This window comes from Sorghum bicolor, chromosome 3 (assembly GCF_000003195.3).
Source record: "Sorghum bicolor cultivar BTx623 chromosome 3, Sorghum_bicolor_NCBIv3, whole genome shotgun sequence".
NCBI classification, from domain to species: Eukaryota; Viridiplantae; Streptophyta; class Magnoliopsida; order Poales; family Poaceae; genus Sorghum; species Sorghum bicolor.
The window spans coordinates 63,074,064-63,094,089 of record NC_012872.2 but is presented as its reverse complement, the minus strand read 5'-3'; the positions used below and the strand labels follow the sequence as shown (position 1 = coordinate 63,094,089).

General features: G+C 46.5%; 2 protein-coding genes across 3 annotated transcripts; one reads left to right on the top strand and one right to left on the bottom strand.

Moving 5' to 3' along the window:
• On the top strand, positions 8,113-10,621 carry LOC8072088. Of its 2 annotated transcripts, XM_021455792.1 has the most exons (3): positions 8,113-8,146; positions 8,300-9,888; positions 9,985-10,621. In XM_021455792.1, the coding sequence occupies exons 2-3, from the start codon at positions 8,303-8,305 to the stop codon at positions 10,604-10,606; spliced, it is 2,208 nt and encodes a 735-aa protein (XP_021311467.1). In that variant the 5' UTR covers positions 8,113-8,146; positions 8,300-8,302; the 3' UTR covers positions 10,607-10,621. The 2 variants fall into 2 exon arrangements, with proteins under 2 accessions (XP_021311467.1, XP_002458511.2); XM_002458466.2 differs by lacking the exon at positions 8,113-8,146 and having other exon boundaries at positions 8,201-9,888.
• On the bottom strand, positions 12,570-17,584 carry LOC8075598 (transcription factor PCF7). The gene is made up of 2 exons (XM_002456326.2): positions 17,561-17,584; positions 12,570-14,236 (listed from the first exon to the last, which is right to left on the bottom strand). The coding sequence occupies exons 1-2, from the start codon at positions 17,582-17,584 to the stop codon at positions 12,875-12,877; spliced, it is 1,386 nt and encodes a 461-aa protein (XP_002456371.2). The 3' UTR covers positions 12,570-12,874.

Below are 20,026 nucleotides of genomic sequence, written 5' to 3'. Positions count from 1 at the left end.
TCTTATAAGCTTAGCAGCAGCGCGCGGGCGCTAATGATTTGCGACGGGTTTGTTTAGTGGTTTGCTTAGGCGCATAGGTTTCAGACGTGGCCGACTGGGGGGGCCGGCCTCGGCGTGGGCGGTGCGTAGTGGGCAGGCCGCACGCACAGCAGCGACCAGCGAGCCCGAGTGCTGGGATTCGGATGTCTGTCAAGTCATGTGTGGTGGGGCAACGTTTGGGCCTTGTTTAGTTCCCAAAAAAGTTTGCAAAATTTTTCAGATTCCCCGTCACATCGAATCTTTAGACGCATGCATGGAGTACTAAATATAGATAAAAATAAAAACTAATTGCACAGTTTGGTCGAAATTGACGAGACGAATCTTTTGAGCCTAGTTAGTCCATGATTGGATAATTTTTGTCAAATACAAACGAAAATGCTACAGTGTCGATTTTGCAAAAAATTTTGGAACTAAACAAGGCCTTGGTGCCGGAAAGCGGTGTGGCCGTGCGTGTATTTGAAATTTCGACGTGGCCATTGGCGTCGCGCCCTTCCTCTTTTTCCTCCTCTTCTTCTTTTCTTTTCTTTTCCTCGACTCGACGAGACGTGACGCCGTGACGGGATTGCGACGCGAATCGCGCCCAAAAACTTGGTTTTGCTTAGCCTCGGAGGTAAAGGTTCAGGCAGCATCAGGAGCCGGAAAGGGTTCGCCGATGGTGGCATGGGGGAGCGGAGCAACTCCGCGCGACGCTGATCGATACGGTGGTTTCGAGCACTACTACTCTGGCCGCCGAGCTGGCAGCAGCTCCTTGGGTTATGCCTTGTTTAGTTCACTCCAAAATCCAAAATTTTTTTAAAATTTCTTGTCATATCGAATCTTGCGGCACATGCATAAAACATTAAATATAGACGAAAATAAAAACTAACTACACAGTTTGTCTGTAAATCATGAGACGAATCTTTTAACTCTAGTTAGATTATGATTAGACAATATTTACCACAAACAAACGAAAGTGCTACAGTAACGAACTTTAAAAAAATTTCACCTCTAAACAAGACCTTAGTCTCCATGCCGGCCGGCCGGCCGCTCGCGTCGTGGACACTGGACAGATAGGGATGGGGGGAGAGGCTCGGCGAATACTCGGTGTTGCATGGTGACAAGCCGTGACACTCGGCAGTCGGTGGTCGGCTACTGAAGGTTCACCGCGTGTTGGTGACTGCTCGCCATCGACGACACTGACCGGTGTAACTACAGTACAAAAACGAGTTGGTAACTACAGGCCGGCCGGCCAGTTGTCACTCGCTCACTTGCCACCTGTTCTGTGTGTTCTGCACACACATATCCAGTTCTCCTCCTCCAGCTTTCTCGAGTCTACACCGACAGGGACAAAGGCCCCTTCATTCCCTTATCCGTTTGGAGTCGTTCGTGTCAAGCTTTGTTGTTCCTCGGCTCCTCGCTTGGTCTTCGTTGTACAGACAAGGACTACTGGTAGTGCAATGGAAGGATTCTGGTTCTCTCGTGCCCTCAGAAGTTTCAGCATATAGAAAGCCGGCGTAGTGGGCAGGCAGCAGCACACAGCACAGCAACGGCGACATGTAGGAGATCTCACCACTCCATCATGGCCTGGGTGGCCCGGGTCTAGTAACTTGCAAGTAATCACGTCTTGATTTTGGGCCTGCTGCTAAACCTCGCTACTTAGTGCCAACCACACACGATAGGCCAGGCGCCAGAGCTTCCTCTTCTACAAAGAAGTACTGGGCCAGAGTTGGAGTGCGAAAGAATTTACTGGGCCAGAACTGGAGTCTCCAACAACTGGGCCGGACTCCCATTTCGTTGGTTTTTGTGGTGATTCGCGGGAATCTGGCTCGCGTAGGGTGCCAAGGCCACTTCGCTTTTTTGATTGATGATTTGTCACACGCAGCATCCCATGATCGGACACAGACATGACATAGCCGCCAGTGGTCACCACCTTTGTGCCTTGGCGCGAGCATCCAACGAAGGGGAGATGCGGGTTATTCCTTAGAAAACCGAAAACATCGGCGCGCGATCGGGCCCCCGGCGACAGCCGCACCGGTCGACCGAATGGAAAGCGCCACCGGGTCGGCTAGCCCTGCGCGGCTGCGCTCGTGAAAAAGATGTCGCAGACGTCGAAGTGCTCGGCATGGGCGCGCGTACGACAGAGAGGCACCTGTGCGCGCTACGTGGACGGAAGGACCGGCAAAGCGACTCGCAGGACGAGATGCTGTTGCAATGGAAGAGAGAGGCAGAGAGGCCTTTCCGGGAGTTGCCATGGCGCGCGGGTTGCAGGCGGCTTGCAGCCATGCAAGCAAGCCATTATTTTGCAAGCAAGCCATCATTTGGCAAGCCCGTCAAACAAGGCCTATGACTTGCTATAGCCGAAGATAGCTGCTGGGAGTACAGCTAGAAGAAGCTATTTTTAGCGTAAGCAACCGTTGCTGCTAATAGCCGGAGATAACTGGAGATATCCGCTAATTAATGACCTATTTAGCTTCAGCTAAAAGTTTGACTGGCCCAGAAAATAGTCGCAGCCCATGAAAGCCCAAAATGGCTGCCCAACTGTTCAACAGAATATGGGTCCTTCACAAACCCTTCAGAGTTTTAAAGATCAGTTCAACGTTCCTTTCTTCATGGAGGCAATCATTATAATGGCATGGGCTATTTGGTCAGTCAGAAATGACTTCATCTTCAGAGGCATTCATCCTTCCTTTCAGGGCGCTAAGGCTAAATTCACGACTGAATGGAGGCTACTCCTCTATAGGACGAAGCCATCCTACCACCCGATTATTGATCTATGGACTGCAAATCTGCTTTAGCTTTATCTTTAGTTTTGTCCTTTCTAATTTTTTGTGTTTCCTTTTTTGTCTCCTGAACCCACTTGTAACTCTTTCTTGTGTTCTGTAACTTTAAACTTTTTTAATAAAGCACTGTAGGGGTGATCACCCCTCCAGTTTTACATAAAAAAAAATGTTCATCATACCTAGAGCCTCTTCTCTCTACTCTCTTCCACTCGTGTCTCTCCGACTCCTTTGTGAGATTGTGGCGGCCGCGCGCGGTCGCGATGAGCCATGAGAGCAGCGGCGACAACAACTTTCACTACATGAAAAAGTTGTTCTAGGCACACTTTTATAGTAACACACACTAAAAACGTCTCTAGATAGTCACATAACACCACTACACAAGTGATTTTAGAAGATAGCACCCAAACATTGATGGAGGCGAGCACAAAATCCACACGTCTCCTAAAATGTTGGACTATTAATAAAGGTGGTCATTTTTATTTACTGAGGCAGTCATATATAACCACCTCCTAAAATTTACGGAGGTGGTTAAAAAATAACCGACTTCTAAAATTAATTTATGGAGGCAGACGCCTTAAGATAACCGCCTCCATAAATTCATTTTCACAGGCAAACAACTATAAGGCCCGTTCCAATAATATCGGCTCAGCTCGCAAAACATATGTCTAGTGGGCTCATATATATAAGCTAGAGCAAGGGTTTTCCTTCTCTCGTCACTTCATTTCTCTCACTCCCGAACCCCTCTTCCTTTAGCCCGATGGCGCCTCTCTCTCTCTCTCGGAAGCCACTACTAAAAAAATATTTATTGCGACCTTTTTAAAACTCCCTCCGAGGCGGACAGGGATGTGAACCGCCTCGGTTAATGTCTGGCATTAACCGAGGCAGTCGTTTTTTATTAACCGAGGCGGTTATAAGAAACCGCCTTGCAAAATCTATTAACGGAGGTGGTTATTATAAAAGAGCTTGCCTCTAGAAAGAGACCTATTAACTGAGGCGGGCCACTTATAAGGCCTGCCTTGGTTAATATTTCTGAGGCCCAGCCAGCCCAGACTAGGCCCGTTAGCCAGAGTGAGTATAAATATAAGAGGTTAGGGTTTCTGGTCACTCCTCTCTCTCTCTCTCCCACTCGCACAGTTGCGCCTCTCCTTCCGCTCATGCAGTCCGACCCTCTCCCTCGCGCTGCCTCCAAGGGTGCAGCGTCCTAGGATGGGCGCGACCTCTAAGGGCACGGCAGTGGGCGCGGCCTCCAAGGGTGGGCACCAGGCGTTGTGAGTAGCAAAGCAAGGGCGGCTGGCACGGCCTCCAAGGGCACGATGGTGGGCGCAACCTCCAAGGGCATGGCGGTGAGCGCGGCCTCCAAGGGTGTAGTGGCAAGTGGCGCGTGAAGCAAAGCAAGGGCATGCGAGTGCAGCCTCGTAGCCCCGGTGGACGCACGACTTCCTCTCCCTCACGCGGCTTCCTATCCAGGCGGTGGCGCCGCTCCTTCCCCCATGGTCTGGATCCAGCGGGGGTGGCGTGGATCTGGCGCGGGATGGCGAGATCTGGCATGGGGATGGGATGGATCTAGATACCTGCCTATCCAGTTAGTAATGGCGGCAGCGACGACGAACTATGGATGGGTTGGGAGGGCCTGTGGATGGGCTCGCAGGCTTATCATGGATTTTTCTTTTTTATTTTTTATTAGATTAATCGAGGCGGACAAGAAAACGTCTCGAAAAGTACCTCCATTTACCATGACCTGTCATCCGAGGCGTTTTCTTTGCCCGACTCGGTTAATCCAAAATGTCCGCCTCAGAAAAGATTCGTTGTAGTAGTGAGCCCTCCTATGACCCAATCCATCTGAGCCCGACGGTGCACCCTCTCCCTCCTAAGCCAGTGGTAGTGCAGGGAGGCCAAATCTAGCCAGCAGGTGCAAGGAGGCGGATCCGGTGTGCATTCCTCCTCCTCTCCACCACGGCAGACTCTTGCTCCCTCCTAAGCCACGGACATGCTCCTTCTTGACCCCTCTAGTATCCGGTGGTGGTGCAGTTAGGGAAGCTAGATCTGGCATGTGCTCCACCTTCATTCTACCATGGTGGGCTCTGAAAGCATCTAGGCCCCTAATGAGTTTCGGTGATTAATGACAATGTTGATTACTATGACTAACGTGTGTTTTGCAGCAACAATTCAATTGAGTTAGGTCATGGTAATGATGATCAATGGACTATTAAGTTTGTGTCTGCTTGTTGATGGAAATCATTTCGGTTTTCAAAGGATGAAGGACATCGTAAAGGATAGACTAGGTCTAAGTACCATTTGGAGTTGAAGGGTTCTTAGAGTAGTTTAATTAGGACTTTATTTTTTCCTTTGACTGTACTATTAAGAGGGGCGATGAATGGGTAGCTTGACCTAGGCAAGGCTTTAGGTTTAGGTGTGGTGCACACTTTTCAAATCTAGCACTAGGCAGCTCAAAGAGAGTCCTTAGACCGAGATGTTCAAACTTTGTTTTGGAAAGTTCACGATTCGACGAAGTGGTGACATGTTTTGGACACCGAACGCTGGCACCGAACGTAGTAGTGGGACTGTTTGTGCGTCCGGTAGGGTATGGCACCGGATGTAGCACCGGTCGCTCCCGGGTGCATCCGTTCCCTTACCCAGGGAGCATGTCGAAGGGGTTTTCCTCACCGGACGCATCCAGGGTGAGGACACCGAATGCTCCTATGCGTACGGTGTAACCAGGTTTTCAAAGTACAACTAGCCATTGGAGTGGCACCGAACTCTCTGCGGAGAGCATCCGGTGCAACATCAAGAGCGCACGATGCATACGAAATCTGCTGATTTTTTGTGGCTGGCTCTTGGACTTGATGAGGGATATTTATACTTCTCCACCTCGTCCAAGAGAGCTCTCTTGCCCATTTGTTCAGCTGAGAAACACCTTGTGGTGCAAGAGAGAAGCAAGAGCCTAGAGAGGATTGAGATTTGAGTGATTTCTTGAGAGATCCTTCTCGAGTAAGAATCAAGAGTTCAAGTGTGTATCCACCACTCTCTTTAGCCTTGTTTGGGTCAAGTGAGAGTTCTTTACTTGTTACTCTTGGTGATCGTCATCACCTAGACGGTTCGGTGGTAATTGAATGCACGAAGATCACCCGGTGTTCTTGTGGGTGGCTCGTGTCAAGCTTGTGGGCGATTCACCATGACAAAGTGTCAAAGAATTAGCCCGTAGAGAGCACTTGGTCCTTGCGCAGACCAAGGGGGAGCAAGACCCTTGCGCGGGTGCTCGAACAAGGACTGGTGGGGAGTGGCGACTCTCTGATACCTCGGCAAAACATCACGGCGCTCCTTTTCCTCTTCTCCTTTATTTTCTAGCATTTACTTTGAGCACCTTACATTCTTAGAATTGTCATGCTAGAATATGGTTGAAACTAGGATGCAAAACTTTTATCCGATAACCTTTTAGAACACAATTAGGCACATGGTTTGAATTGAGGCTTATATGTTGCTTAAATTTTTAGAGAAACCCAATTCACCCCCCCCCCTCTTGGCATCTTGATCCTTTCAGGCTCCCTCTCCCTCTCAAGGCACAGATCTAGCGTGGTCCTCCTCCCCATAGCGGCGGTGGCCTGCTCCACCTCCACAACCTCCAGATGCGGCGGGAGATGGTGCATGCAGTTGGCTGCAGCCGGATCTAGTAGTGAGCGGCCCGATCCTAGCAGTACGTGCGCCCACGCGGTCTACGCACTGTCTAGCGACTAAGGCGGCTGCCCCGTGGATGGGCTTGGCGGACCTATCCACATGGGGGATTTCTTTTTTGTTTTTTCTGTTTGATTTATGGAGGCAGGCAAAGCAACCATCTCTATTAATCCGGCATTAACAGTGACCTTTGATTGGAGGCGGCTCCAATGCCCGCCTTCATTAACTTTTTTTTGCCAGCCTCCATTAATATTTATATTGTAGTGTAAAGATGCTTTTTGGCGTGATTTTTATGGACGTCTCAACATAAAACGGTATGGGACATATTTTTTGTGTTAAAAGCCATCGAAAGATATTTTTATAATGATATTGTAAATGTCTCAAACTGATACCGTGCTAGACACACTTGTAATCGTCAAGAGCTTCTAGACACGATACAAATTCATCCCCATAGGCATGAAAGCGGTGGCGCCTACCCTCGCCGCTCTGCCCGGCCTTCGCTCATACTCCTGCCGCCCCCACCTCTACCCCCGTCACACCGTGCTCGGCCCCACCAACATCGGCATCCTCCTTTGCCCTGACAATGTCGGTGACCTGCTTAGTTGCACCGAGACGTTCCTCTAGGGACTGGCTCTCCGGCATCACCAATTTCGTGGATACCAGTTTCGTAAATAGTCTATATTTAATATTACATGTATGTGTCGAAATATTCGATGTGATTGACGATAAACTTAATATACGCAACCAAACGGGCCCTAACTTCTGCACGCACTGCCTTCCACTTTCCATACCAGCGGCCAGCAGGCCTCTTTGTGTTGGCGTAGTCGTTGTTGCAGACTTGCAGTAATCAGCATGCATGCCTTGTATTTTAGTTTATTTTTTCTTACTGAGTACAGGCTACAACAACGACAAAGTACAACGGTCTGCGAGCACTATATATATGCAAAAGAGAGTGGCCATAGCTAGCGACTGGGGATCTGCTCTGCGGCAGTAGAAAGTGACCTATCCTCAGCATCTTCAAATGGGAAAGAGAGCCCGCAATCATTGTGTGCCATACTTTTATCTACCACATGTTCGGTGTGGTGTCTTCTGAGCAAGCTGAGCTCCTCCGACGGCGCAGAAGCAGAAGAGAGAGACAGAGAGAGAGAGAATACTACAGTAAGCCCTTCATGCTTTGCTCTCTAACTGCAGCTTTCCCATTCCACTATACGTCCTGCAAGTCTGCATGCTATGTTACACGGATACTTGCAGGAAGGCGCGTATCGCGTATCCGATACGTTTCGGATACGGATACGTGTCCGATACGGCATGGATACGTATCCTGGAAGTATCCGAATTTTTATTATTTTCGCAATTATCTGATACGTGGGCTGATACGTATCAGCCTTGGGGATACGGCCCAGCCCAATATCAGGGGCATATCCTATCCCCGACGCCACGCCTGGACATCCCCTGCTCGCTCGCGTCGCGCCGTCGCACTCGCATCCCGCGCGGCTGCGCCTCGCCTGCTCGCTCGCCGGCCACCAGCGACGCGCCTCCGCGACGAGCCTCCGCCTCCGCTGCCGCGACGAGCCCAGCGCCTGCTCGCTCACCGCGACGCGCCTCCGCCTCCGCTGCCGGCCACCGGGCGGCCACCGCGACGAGCCTCCATCCCTGCGACGTGGATCCGGGGAACTCCTGTGAGTTCACTCCCTTCTCTGTTCTCAATCTCCTCTTCCCGTGATAGCATCCCCTTCTTCAGTTGTTCCTCATCTTGTGGTTCCAGTGACGAATTTCTTTGCCCCCTCGATCTGTAGTTAGTGAGTTCTTGTTGCTTGTATTCTTGTATGCAGTAGATGGCATCTCCAAATATGAGCAACGCTAGTGCAAGTGCTAGTCATAGCATAGGATCTGCAGCCACAAATACAACAGACATCAAGGCTCCACTTTGGGATCATGTCACCATTCTGGAGAAGCCTAGAACTGGTGGAGGGAATGCTATGTGGCGCTGCAAGTACTGTCCAATGCAAAAACTGAGTAGTTACACTAGAGTTGAAGCTCATTTGCTGCAGAAGGGAGGAAAGGGAATAGGTAAATGTCCTAATGTTACATATGAAATGCTTAGTGAAATGAGGAAGGAAATTCAAAGGTGCAAGAATCTAGTGGAAAGATCCAAGTCAAGAACTGTTTCTTTGCCTACTGCTCCTTCCTCAAGCAATACTGACGGCAAAAAGAGAAACAAGAGAGGGCCTGTTTCTGCATTGGAAAAGGCTTGGGCTTTGGAAGACCGTAAGCACTTGGATGCTTTAATCAGTAGAGCAATTTATTCTGGAGGGGTATCTTTCAATTTTCTGAGAAATCCATATCTTCGAGAAGCCTTTACCTTTGCTTGCAGCCGCAACATGCAAGGTTATGTGATTCCTGGTTACAACAGAGTTAGAGAGGGACTTTTGAAGCAAGAAAGGAGGCACATAGAGACTTTGTTGGAGAGCACAAAGAGCACATGGGCAGAGAAGGGAGTCACAATCTGCTCTGATGGTTGGTCTGATCCTCAGAGGCGACCAATCATTAATTTTGTTGCTGTTTCTGACAAGTCACCTATGTTCTTGAGGGCTGATAATTGTGAAGGTGATTACAAATCCAAAGAATACATTGCAGAAAAGTTGAAGGGCATAATTGAAGAAGTAGGTCGACATAATGTAGTTCAAATCATTACAGACAATGCTGCAAATTGCAAAGGTGCTGGTCTCATAATAGAATCTGAGTATGATAACATATTTTGGACACCATGTGTTGTGCACACCCTCAATCTTGCTTTGAAAAGTATATGTGAACCTAAAATAGGAAACAATCCTTCTGATGAAGAATTATTTGCTTGGGGGCAACTTGAATTTATACATGATGTTAAAACTGAGGCTGCTATGATAAAGAATTTCATTATGAATCATGGCATGCGGCTTTCAATGTTCAATGAGTTCAGCCGTTTGAAGTTACTTTCTATTGCTGAAACAAGATTTGCCTCTGTTGTATGTATGTTGAAGCGGTTTGTTGAGGTAAAATCAGCCCTTCAACAAATGGTGATTAGTGACAAATGGAGTGTGTACAGAGAAGTCAGAGATGATTCTCCAACTCCAACAGCCCAAATTGTCAAGGACTTGATACTTAATGATGTATGGTGGGACAAGGTGGACTACATTCTTAAGATCACTACTCCTATATATGAAATGATTCGTTTGACAGACACCGACACACCATGTCTTCACTTAGTTTATGAGATGTGGGATTCAATGATAGAGAAAGTGAAGAAAGTCATATATCGATATGAGGGAAAGCAAGAAGATGAGCAATCAGACTTGTACTCGGTTATTTATGACATATTGATTGCTAGGTGGACAAAAGGAAATAATCCACTTCATTGTTTAGCTCATTCACTTAATCCAAGGTACAAATTGCCATTGAGATTTTTTTCATTCACTTGAATAGTCTATGCAGATTTTTTTCATTCACTAAAACCATATTGCTGAATTGCTAATTGCAGATATTATAGCAAAAAGTGGCTTGAAGAAGGTCCAGGCCGTGAACCACCCCACAAGGATAAAGAGGTATCAAAAATGAGGATGGTTTGCTTCAAGAAGTTCTTTCCCATGTCAGATGAATTGGCTAAAGTAAAAGAAGAGTACTCAAGGTTCTCTAGTTGTTCAGAAGAATTTAATGATCCTGATTCAATCCATGATAGATGGGCTGTTTCCCCTATGACTTGGTGGACAAATCATGGACAGTCTGCTCCCCAATTGATGAGTTTGGCCATGAAATTGCTTAGCCAGCCAGCGTCATCTTCTTGCTGTGAAAGAAACTGGAGCACCTATAGCTTTGTCCATAGTGTCAAGAGAAATGCCTTAACTCCAGAGCGTGCTGAAGATTTGGTCTTTGTGCACTCAAATCTGAGACATCTATCAAGAAGAACTGATGCATACAAGACAGGAGAAACAAGGATGTGGGATGTAGGAGGGGATTCTTTTGATTCACTTGGTGGTGTTGGCATTCTAGAAGTGGCTGATATGTCCCTTGATGAACCTGAACTGCAAGCGGTGTCTTTTGGTCTGGATGAGCCATCGGTTGATATTGTGGATGACAATGACAATGAAACAAATGAGGAATAGCCAAATAGGAATCTGTTGCTGCTATGTTGTAATAATAATACTCTTGAGTAGTTCATTGTGATGTTTTGTTGTTACCAGTTTAAAATTCAGACATGCATTATTATTATTATTTTAATTTTATTTTTTAAATAGTAAACGTATCCACGTATCGGGTTTTTTTAGGAAATTGCCGTATCCGCGTATCTGTATCCTTCGGATACTGATACACGTATCCGTATCCGTGTAACTTAGTCTGCATATGAGCAGGGGGAAAAAAAGATCTTTGAGAAGCATTCGGATCTATGAAGCGTCGTTGTGTTCCCGGCCCGCTCACAACCAAATTTTTCAATTTCTCTTAGTGATGTGGGGTTCTCCTAGTGTTTTAGCATTCAAAATTTAGTATAAACTTTCCCTAGTAAATGTCTCCTAGTGAGGATTCTCTAGTGTTTTGACTAGTGGTAGTGTTTTATTACTAACTAAAAACACTAGGAAAACTCCACCATTTTGGTAGTGGCTGGTCGAAGAGATAACATATATAAGATGACCTAATGTGGATTAATGAGGTGGAAGTATGTACTTCTGTTCCATCAATCGAACTAACACTGTTAGGCCCTGTTTAGTTACTCACCCAAAAATTTTTCATCCATCCCATCGAATCTTTGGACACATGCATGAAACATTAAATGTAGATAAAAAAAATAAACTAATTACACAGTTTGGTTGAAAATCGCGAGACGAATCTTTTAAGCCTAGTTACTCCATGATTAGCCTTAAGTGCTACAGTAACCCACATGTGCTAATGATAGATTAATTATGCTTAATAGATTTGTCTTGCAGTTTCCTGACGAGCTATGTAATTTGTTTTTTTATTAGTTTCTAAAAACTCTTTCCGATATTCTTCCGACACATTCGATGTGACACCTAAAAAATTTTCATTCTCAATCTAAACAGGGAAAGTATTGTTGCGAGTTCAGTGACAGTTATTTTTTTTTGCATAGGTCAATGACAGATTGACGCATCATGGGAATGAACAAGATATGCTTCACAGGAATAAGGAGGCTGACATGCAAAGCAGCCGCAAGTCCCTACTCCCTAGGGCTAATAAAAACAACCAGAAACAAACACCGGCGCGGCGAGCTCTGTCTGCGCCCGCCGAGCCACTGCCAAATTAGCAGGACGTTGATATGCTATTGTCCCAGCGCCCCCCTCTTTGGCGCCTTTCATGCAGTTGTCAGGGGTGCCGGTACGGCATGCCATACATGCAATTTTCAGAAGATTCACAGTCTCTGGTGAGCGAAAAGATACCCCCACACAGTGAAAGCAAAGGAAAGAGGAAAGTGGGGAAGAGGGGGCAAAGATGCCACACTCACCACTTCCAATAATAGAGGCATGCAATTCATAGAGCGGCCGCCGCAGTCCGCAGATCCCACCGCGGCTCCCCGCCCCCGGCCGCCTTCTTCTTCCTGCTGCCCAGCTGCCCCAGCCCCGGCCCCGGCCCCCGGCCCCCGGCCCCCTAGCTATCATTATCGGCATGGAGACATCAGAAGCAAACAGCACAGCACTTGCACTCCTAACTCCTAACTGCTACAGGGGACTAAACTGATTTTAAATTCAGCTGCCCCTGTGCCTGCCTGCCGGTGCCGGCTCGTGTTCTTTGTTTATTTTGCTCGAACCCTTTTGCCGCCGCCGCTTTCTTCCTTCCTGCTGCCCCGGCCCTGGCATCGCCTATGACATTATACGTATCATTATTGGAGGCTGCAGTTGCATCAGCTGCTGCTTTGCCTGCCTGCTTTCTGGAATCAGGATCTAGGCCGGGGCGACAACCTTCAAATTGTGGCTAAAGGCAGGCCGGAATCTTCCTTAGAATAATGAGGTGAGAAGAGAGAAACATTAAAAGGTCCAAAGGGGGAAACCCGTCGAGATCACATCGGCTCGACTATCTCATCGTCACCACATCTTGTCCATGCTGGGAGAATCATGGAAATGGAAAAAAAAAGAAATATTTATTGAAATAAAACAGAGGTAGTAGTAGCCACTAGCCACTAATGCAACAGTAACGGCGGCTGTCTAGTTCAAAGGGAACGACGACTTGATTAAACCTTAGTTATACAGGCATGATTGAATATAGCAGCAGCTAATAAGTAATAATGCGAAATTCCAGCACCTAAATTAAACAAACTCCTACATGAAATGACATACAGCTGATCGATGACCAACCAGATCAATGAAGAGTAGCCGCAGTGTGTGTGTTAAGCTCGCACACCTTACCTCATAGTTAAAGCACGCTCATCACTCTCTCATTGCTTCGCTTCCTTGCTCCTCCTCGCCCTGGAGCCGCTGATGGGCCGCCGCCGGCGCGAGGAACCCCATGAACCCGCCGGCGCCGGCGCCAACCAGATGGCTGAAGCCGCCGACCTGCCCAGCTATCGTCGATGGCTGGTGGATCGCGGCGAGAGGGTCTAGCCAGGCGCGGGCAGACGGCCAGCCGCCACTGGACTGAAGGGGTTCCCCTTGGGAGAAGAGCTGGCCCTGGTGGTCTAGCCCTTGATGCCGTGGGGGCACGCCGAACATGTAGCTGTCCCCATTGCCGGCGGCGCCACGGCCGTCCCCCGCGCTACTGTTCTCCGAAGCAGCAGCATGCCACGACGGCATTCTCTGGCCGTGCTCCGACCAGCCTTGGACGCCTGCACCAGAGATCATACCGTGGTGGCTCTGGGACACATGATGGCTGAAGATCTGGTGCTGCTGGTTATTAGTAGACTGGAGAGTGAGGCAAAGCTCCTGCGGATGGTGGCTGCTGGTCGTGCGGGACAGGAGGTCCGGCGGGGAGCCCCTGTACTCGTCCTGGGTGGGGGTGGTGCTGGCTGTCGACGACGAGGGGAACAAAGACTTGACGTTGCCGGAGCCGGAGACGCCGCCATCGGCGGAGCCGACAGAATGCGGCATGAACGAGCCGGCCACACCGCCGATGGCGCCACTGGGGTTGCCGAACCCGTAGGACGACGTCGACGTCACCTGCTCGGCCGGCTCAGTGGCATCTGCTGCCTCCGTGGCAGCAGGCTGCCCCTCTGCCCGGTCGGCCGGAAGCTCGTCGATGGCGGCCTTGGCGTTACGGATGAGCCAGTCGACGGCCTTGCTGGGGCGGTCGTAGCCTAGGCGGTCCTGCACGTCGTAGAACCGGATGGCCGTGTGCGCGGCGAGGCGGACGCGGCGGTCGCGCAGGCCGCGCGCGGTGCACACCTTGCTGTGGCGGTCCTTGCGCCCGGCGGCGGACCGCACGATGCGGCCGCCCCCGAATGCGGTCGCCAGGGCGTCCACGGGCGTCGACTCGCCGCTGCTGACGCCATCGGCGCCGGCGCCGGCTCCTGCTGCAGCCGCCCTCGACTGCTGCTGCTGCTGCTGCTGCTGCTGCCTCCGGTGGTGGTGCTGGAGGTAGCTGCTGAATCCTTGCTGGTGGTAGATCTGGAGCTGCTCCTGCGCCTGCGCTCTCTCCTTCTCCTGGAGCAGGTAGTGCAGGGTGCTGGCCGTGGCGGCGGTAGGGTTGCTCCAAGGGTCCAAGCCCTTGGACAACTGGTTCTTGTCCTCCTCCAGCTTGAGCAAACTCACTTGTCCTCTCCTCCCTACAGCCGGAAAGAATGAAGAAAGAACAAGCTAGCTACTATACTAGCTAGGAGGAATCAAAAGAGAAACACTAAACTAATTAATCACCTAATAATTAAAGAGACCGAACGGTTTCAGCTGCATGCGATGCGATTCCCCCGTGCCAAAGCTCTCACTCGATCGGCTGGCCTTGTCGAGGAAAAAGATTTAATGGCCATATGCTGGGCGCAACGCAAGGGAGGCGAAGTTGGGAACCAACCCCTGTGCGTCCACAACAAGCACAACGACTCCGGCCGTCCGCAGGAGCAGGAGGCAGCAGGCAGATAGAACCACACCACACCACACCACAGCAAGCTGCTTAATAGTAGTAGCTGCTGGTGGCCTGGGTGCATGCAGCCGGCCGGCCTCTCTTTTGTGAAAGTGACAAGCAAAAGAGGGCGGCAGTGCAGATCTTATCTCGGCAATCTCTCTGTGTGCAGCTAGCTAAGCTTACACTGGCCGGCCGGGGGGAGCCGGAGGAGGGAGGAAAAGAAGATCTCGGCTCGGAGCAGCAAAAGAAAAAAAAAAGATTAGGACCTCTCTACCAAAAGGTGAGATAGTTATTATTCTACTACTAGTACTCCTTCTATCGATCTTACCTACACCTTGACAAGGACATGAGCTACACTACAGCTCCTATAGTACCATATATATTGAGCTGATGAGGAGAAGAGTCTCTTCTTCTCCAATTTTCTGATATATATATATATATATATATATATATATATATTTATATATATTTATATATATATTTATATATATATTTATATATATATATATATATATCCCTTCTTTTATTTTTTTTGTGTGGGTGAAGTGTAGGAGAGAGAGAGAGAGAGAGAGAGAGAGAGAGAGAGAGAGAGAGAGAGAGAGAGAGAGAGAGAGAGAGAGAGGCGGCCGGCCAGCTATAGCCTGGTATAGATAGATTGATAGGATGATGCAGGGTCGCAGGGAGAGGCCGGGGTGGTGGCGCGGACAGGCAGGGCAGGCAGGCTCAGACACAGGAGGAGTCAGGGTGTAGGGCAGAAACCAATTTGGAGTGAAGATCACGTCTCTCGCGCTCTGCCTCAGTTCCAGATTTCAATTGATCAATAAATTCTTCCCCCTCGCTCTTCCTGCACAACACTGTGCTAGCTGCTCCAACTGGAAGACAGCCCCAAAGTCTGCAGCCACGAGCCCACGATATGCCAGCTGATCGCGATTCTGTGCTGTGTGTGTAGTATACGTGATATTCTCTTGTGCATACATTCTGGAGTTAGGAGTAGTTGCAAAGTTGTGCACACAAGCTCATGTGATGAAGAATTCAATCTATTACCACCATCAATCAATTATCACAATATATATCCAGATGTTGACGTGAAAGGACTAGATTATTTCCTTAAAAAACCGTTGCACACATACAGTTTTTTAGGAGGGGGGGGGGGGGGGGTGTTCGTTGTTATTGACCTCTCACTTCGCATTGAAAAGGTTAAACGAGAAATGTATGTGAGTCTGTAACTTTAAGTGCGACTGCGATGAGTGGGGCTTCTTGAGTCAGGGTACGATGGTCATGTCATGCGTGTCTGCCCCCACATTATTCCTGACAAATTGTTTGAGAAAAACGTATATTTTTTCTACTATTTACTGTGATGAAATAGAAAACCTCTTGCTTCCCACTAGTTAATTGCTTTGTATAATACTCAGTTTAATAGTTAGTACTCTCTGTTTCAAATTATAAAATATTTTAGCTTTTTTAGATACATTATAATGTTTTTACTATGTATCTTGTGTATATCTAAGTGTATAGTAAAAGTTATAAATCTAGAAAAAGTTAAATGTCTTAAAATTTAAAACAGAGGGAGTATTATATATAGTGGTAACAGTTACATCACAAATTATAAGCTTACATTATCATGAAACAGATTACTATCTGATTTTCTAGCAAGGATACACGCATAGTCATTACCAGTTGAACACTGGCCCTGAGTCATGACTCTAGTGAGAAACGTACTCACTCCATACCTATAAAAAAATCGTTTAGGACAGCAACACGTTCTCCAAAACCTATTTTTGACTCCTTGTTTTTATAAAAGTATTTATAAAAAAGTGGTATGTGTATTTTTTTATAAAAGTATTTTTCAAGATAAATCTATTCATATGGTATTCATATTTTTAAACTCAATAACTTAAAAGTTATTCATGATTTATATTCCCAATGTTTGACCCAAACATTGTCGAAAACGACTTTCTTTATAGATATGGAGAAAGTAATTACTATTTTTGAGTAAATATAAACAATATAATCACGCCTTGCACATACTATACATTTGATTGTAAGGTGGGGAAAGTATAATACTCCCTTTTTAAGACAAAGAGGTCCAACGCTCCCTAGATGAAGTTAAAATGATTTTCCTGCTGACCTGTGATTGCGTATAGTGAGACGATGAATCGTGCATAGTTTAACCAAACACTTGACTAAATATTTAAGTGATATTTTGGCTCAATGGTCAAATTTATACCGAAATAATTTAGAATTTGCTATGTATGGCACTCCGAAATGATCATGGACTAGTAGATCATGATGCTTTGATCACTTTTTGTTGTTTTGTTAGAGGATTATGGAAACAATCTAATTCAAGCAGAAGACAACAATGTAAATGGGTTTGATAAAATGACTTCCATGTTGTGGGATATCATGGCATCATGTGAAAGCAAGCATATTTGACAAATAGGAAATGAGGCATGAGAGGAACAAGTATGGTTGGGTTTCATATAGATGGCTTGCTTTGCAGGAACAAGAAGTGATTGATTGTAGATTGGCTTTGATCAAGTATTGAAGAATGAGTAAAAAATGCATAAGTGAGGAAATGGCTATCGAAGTTCAAATAACAAAGGAGACTAATGTGTAATGGATATGAGATGGTGTCTATATTAGTTTGATTTTATAGATAATGATTTGGAAATCACTATGTATTGATTTGATCAAGTCGGAAGTATGAAGATATAAATATTTAAGTGAGTGTTTGGACTCTAAAATGTCAAGCCAAAGTGAAAGGAATATAAGAAATCATGAATTGGCTTGACCATATTGATGTTGATCAAGATATATGATCAAAAGAAGATGAAGTCAAGTAAGATGGACATTATTTGAATATGGCTTGGACATGGACAATATTGCTATTGAACTTCAAAATGGAAGCTTAACGTTGGTTCAAGATATAATGTGACTTGCAGATGGCTTGAGAGGGTGAAGATAGCAATGAAAAGGTTTGGAAGGACCAAGCAAAGGTGAAGGTGAAGTGAGGGCTTTGGTTATGTTGATGCCTTCCTTGGGCTTCGCACGTGCGACCACCCCACCTGCACATCGGTGGGCACCTCCATGGCCGCACAGGGTGTCGCACGCATGTCGTGGCGATACTGTCGGGCAATCTTCACCTGAGACTGCTCGTCGGGGAGCCATGGTTGTGCACTGGAGTCCACTGCTATGGAGGGAAGTTTCACCTAGGCAAGGGGCCAGGTGCTTGGGCAACCATATCTAGGAGGCCAAAAGATAGGGTTGCACGCTAGGCATCACCACAGGGGCCTCCTCTTGTGCGCGGGGGGAGGAGGCACCACTAGGTGGTAGGGTGCCAAGGCCACTCGTCAGGACCAGGCACTGAGGGCCATGCGCTGGCCACTGGGGGACTCCATGGGGGCACCAGTGGAAAACATGAGGGAGGGTTAGAGAGCAAGACAGAAGTAATTCGATAGGAGAGAGAGGGTTGGAGACACATGCATGATAGAGAGGATGGACATGGGTTGAGGATTTGCGTGCTCTCTGACCGTCGTTCTCTATAGGTCTCGGTGCACAGCTTCCATTTATGTACCATCGTTTCGAAGAAAATACACTATGGAGAAAAACAAACACATAGGCTGCTTCAAGCAACTTTTTAACATCAGATCAGCCATTCCTCTCAACTAGCTATAAAATTTAATTTTACCGCTGGTTCTTATCCAAAAGGGCACGAAAATTTATCCTTGTTTGAACCAGCGGTGATATATTTCACCAATGGTTTTAACCGAACTGGTGGTGAAAATCCCATTGGTAAAAACTATTTCTACACAGTAATGTGACTATTTGCATTGGATGAATTCTACAAAAACATCCTATTAATTTGGAATAATCCCTATGTTATATAGATAAAAGATTGGGATCAATACGTTTATACGGTTTATTAGCCACCGAAAACAAAGGCAACAATCAAAAGATAATAATCATGCAAGAAATGCAAGATATATAGGAGCTTTGTTGGAAAGCATGTCGTATCTGTCGATCCGATTCATTAGGTGCTGTGCGTGTTCCCGTAACCAGTACTGCAAGTGTGGGATTTATTCTCGTGCATATATGCTCCGATCCTAATGATAATAAGTACTCCTACACGTGAATAACTATTTTAATGAGAACGAGGATTTTATTCCACATTTTATTTATTTATGTCGTATCAGTTACTAGTTCTATGCCGGACAGACATACTCAGCTAGGAGTTCATTCTCACTCGTCTCACTCATAATTCCACTTACAAGAAGTAGAAACGCACAGCATGAATATGCATGCCATCCAGCATCACAACAAAACAACTCGATCGAAGCCATCGTATTAGCATTCTGCTATATATTAGTATGGGCTAAAAAATGCTCACATCATAGAATCTGCTTTTCTAATACTCACTCTAACCTAAAATACGACCTTGTTTAGTTCCGAAAACTTTTTGATTTTGGGTACTGAAGTATTTTCATTTTAATTTGGCAAATATTGTCTAAACATGGACTAACTAGGCTGAAAAGATTCATCTCATGATTTACAGACAAACTGTGCAATTAGTTTTTGTTTTTGTCTATATTTAATGCTTCATGCATGTGTCACAAGATTCGATGTGACGGAGAATTTTGAAAAGTTTTTGGTTTTTGGGTGAACTAAACAAGACCAAAGTAACATAAGAATTCTATGATATATTATGTGGTATTCTCCTTATGCAAAAATATGTAATGCCCTTGGGTATTCGAGAAAAAAGGCATATTATATGGTACAATTAATGATGCATGTAAGTAATGTAAGGGCATGTACAACCCATAGACGGAAGTTGTCTCTAAGCATCTCGAATTTATCATACAAACAGGGATAAAGATAGGTCATACAACCCATAGTCTATCTGCTCATCGTCTCTAAGCTATTTAATATTTTGTATGCAGCTAAGATCAACTATATATAAATAATTTTTTCGTGTACTATTGTGTGGCTATTTGATAGAAAATATATCAAACATAAATAAGAGCAGCATGATTATCAAAATTTATAATAATTATATTATATATAGTTGCAATGGTTTTTGTATAGTTTTCTTTATTTCTATAGTGTTGCCTATATACTCGATTAGATCTTTTTTGAGCACTATTTGCTTCTCCTTGAAACTATAAAGCAACTAGTGTATGTAGTTGCAGCTATTTCAACTATCAGAGTACCTTACTGCGCCTTCCTCTTTGGCACCATGGAGTTTACCACGCCTTCCTCTTTGGCACCATGGAGTTTGCTGGTGCTCGTGAGGTATGGAAAGCGCTTGTTCCTTCAAAGATCAGATTCTTCTTCTGGCTGGTGCTTTGCGGTCGATTGTGGACGGCAGAGAGGAGGATGCGCCATTGGCCTACAGTCTAACGAGGACTGCGCACTTTGCGGGCAAGGCGATGAAACGAACGACCACCTGCTTGCCTCCTGCGTCTTCGCCAGGGAAGTTTGGTTTCGCATCTTGTAGAGGGCTAACATGCAGCAACTTGCGCCCAGCCCGGATG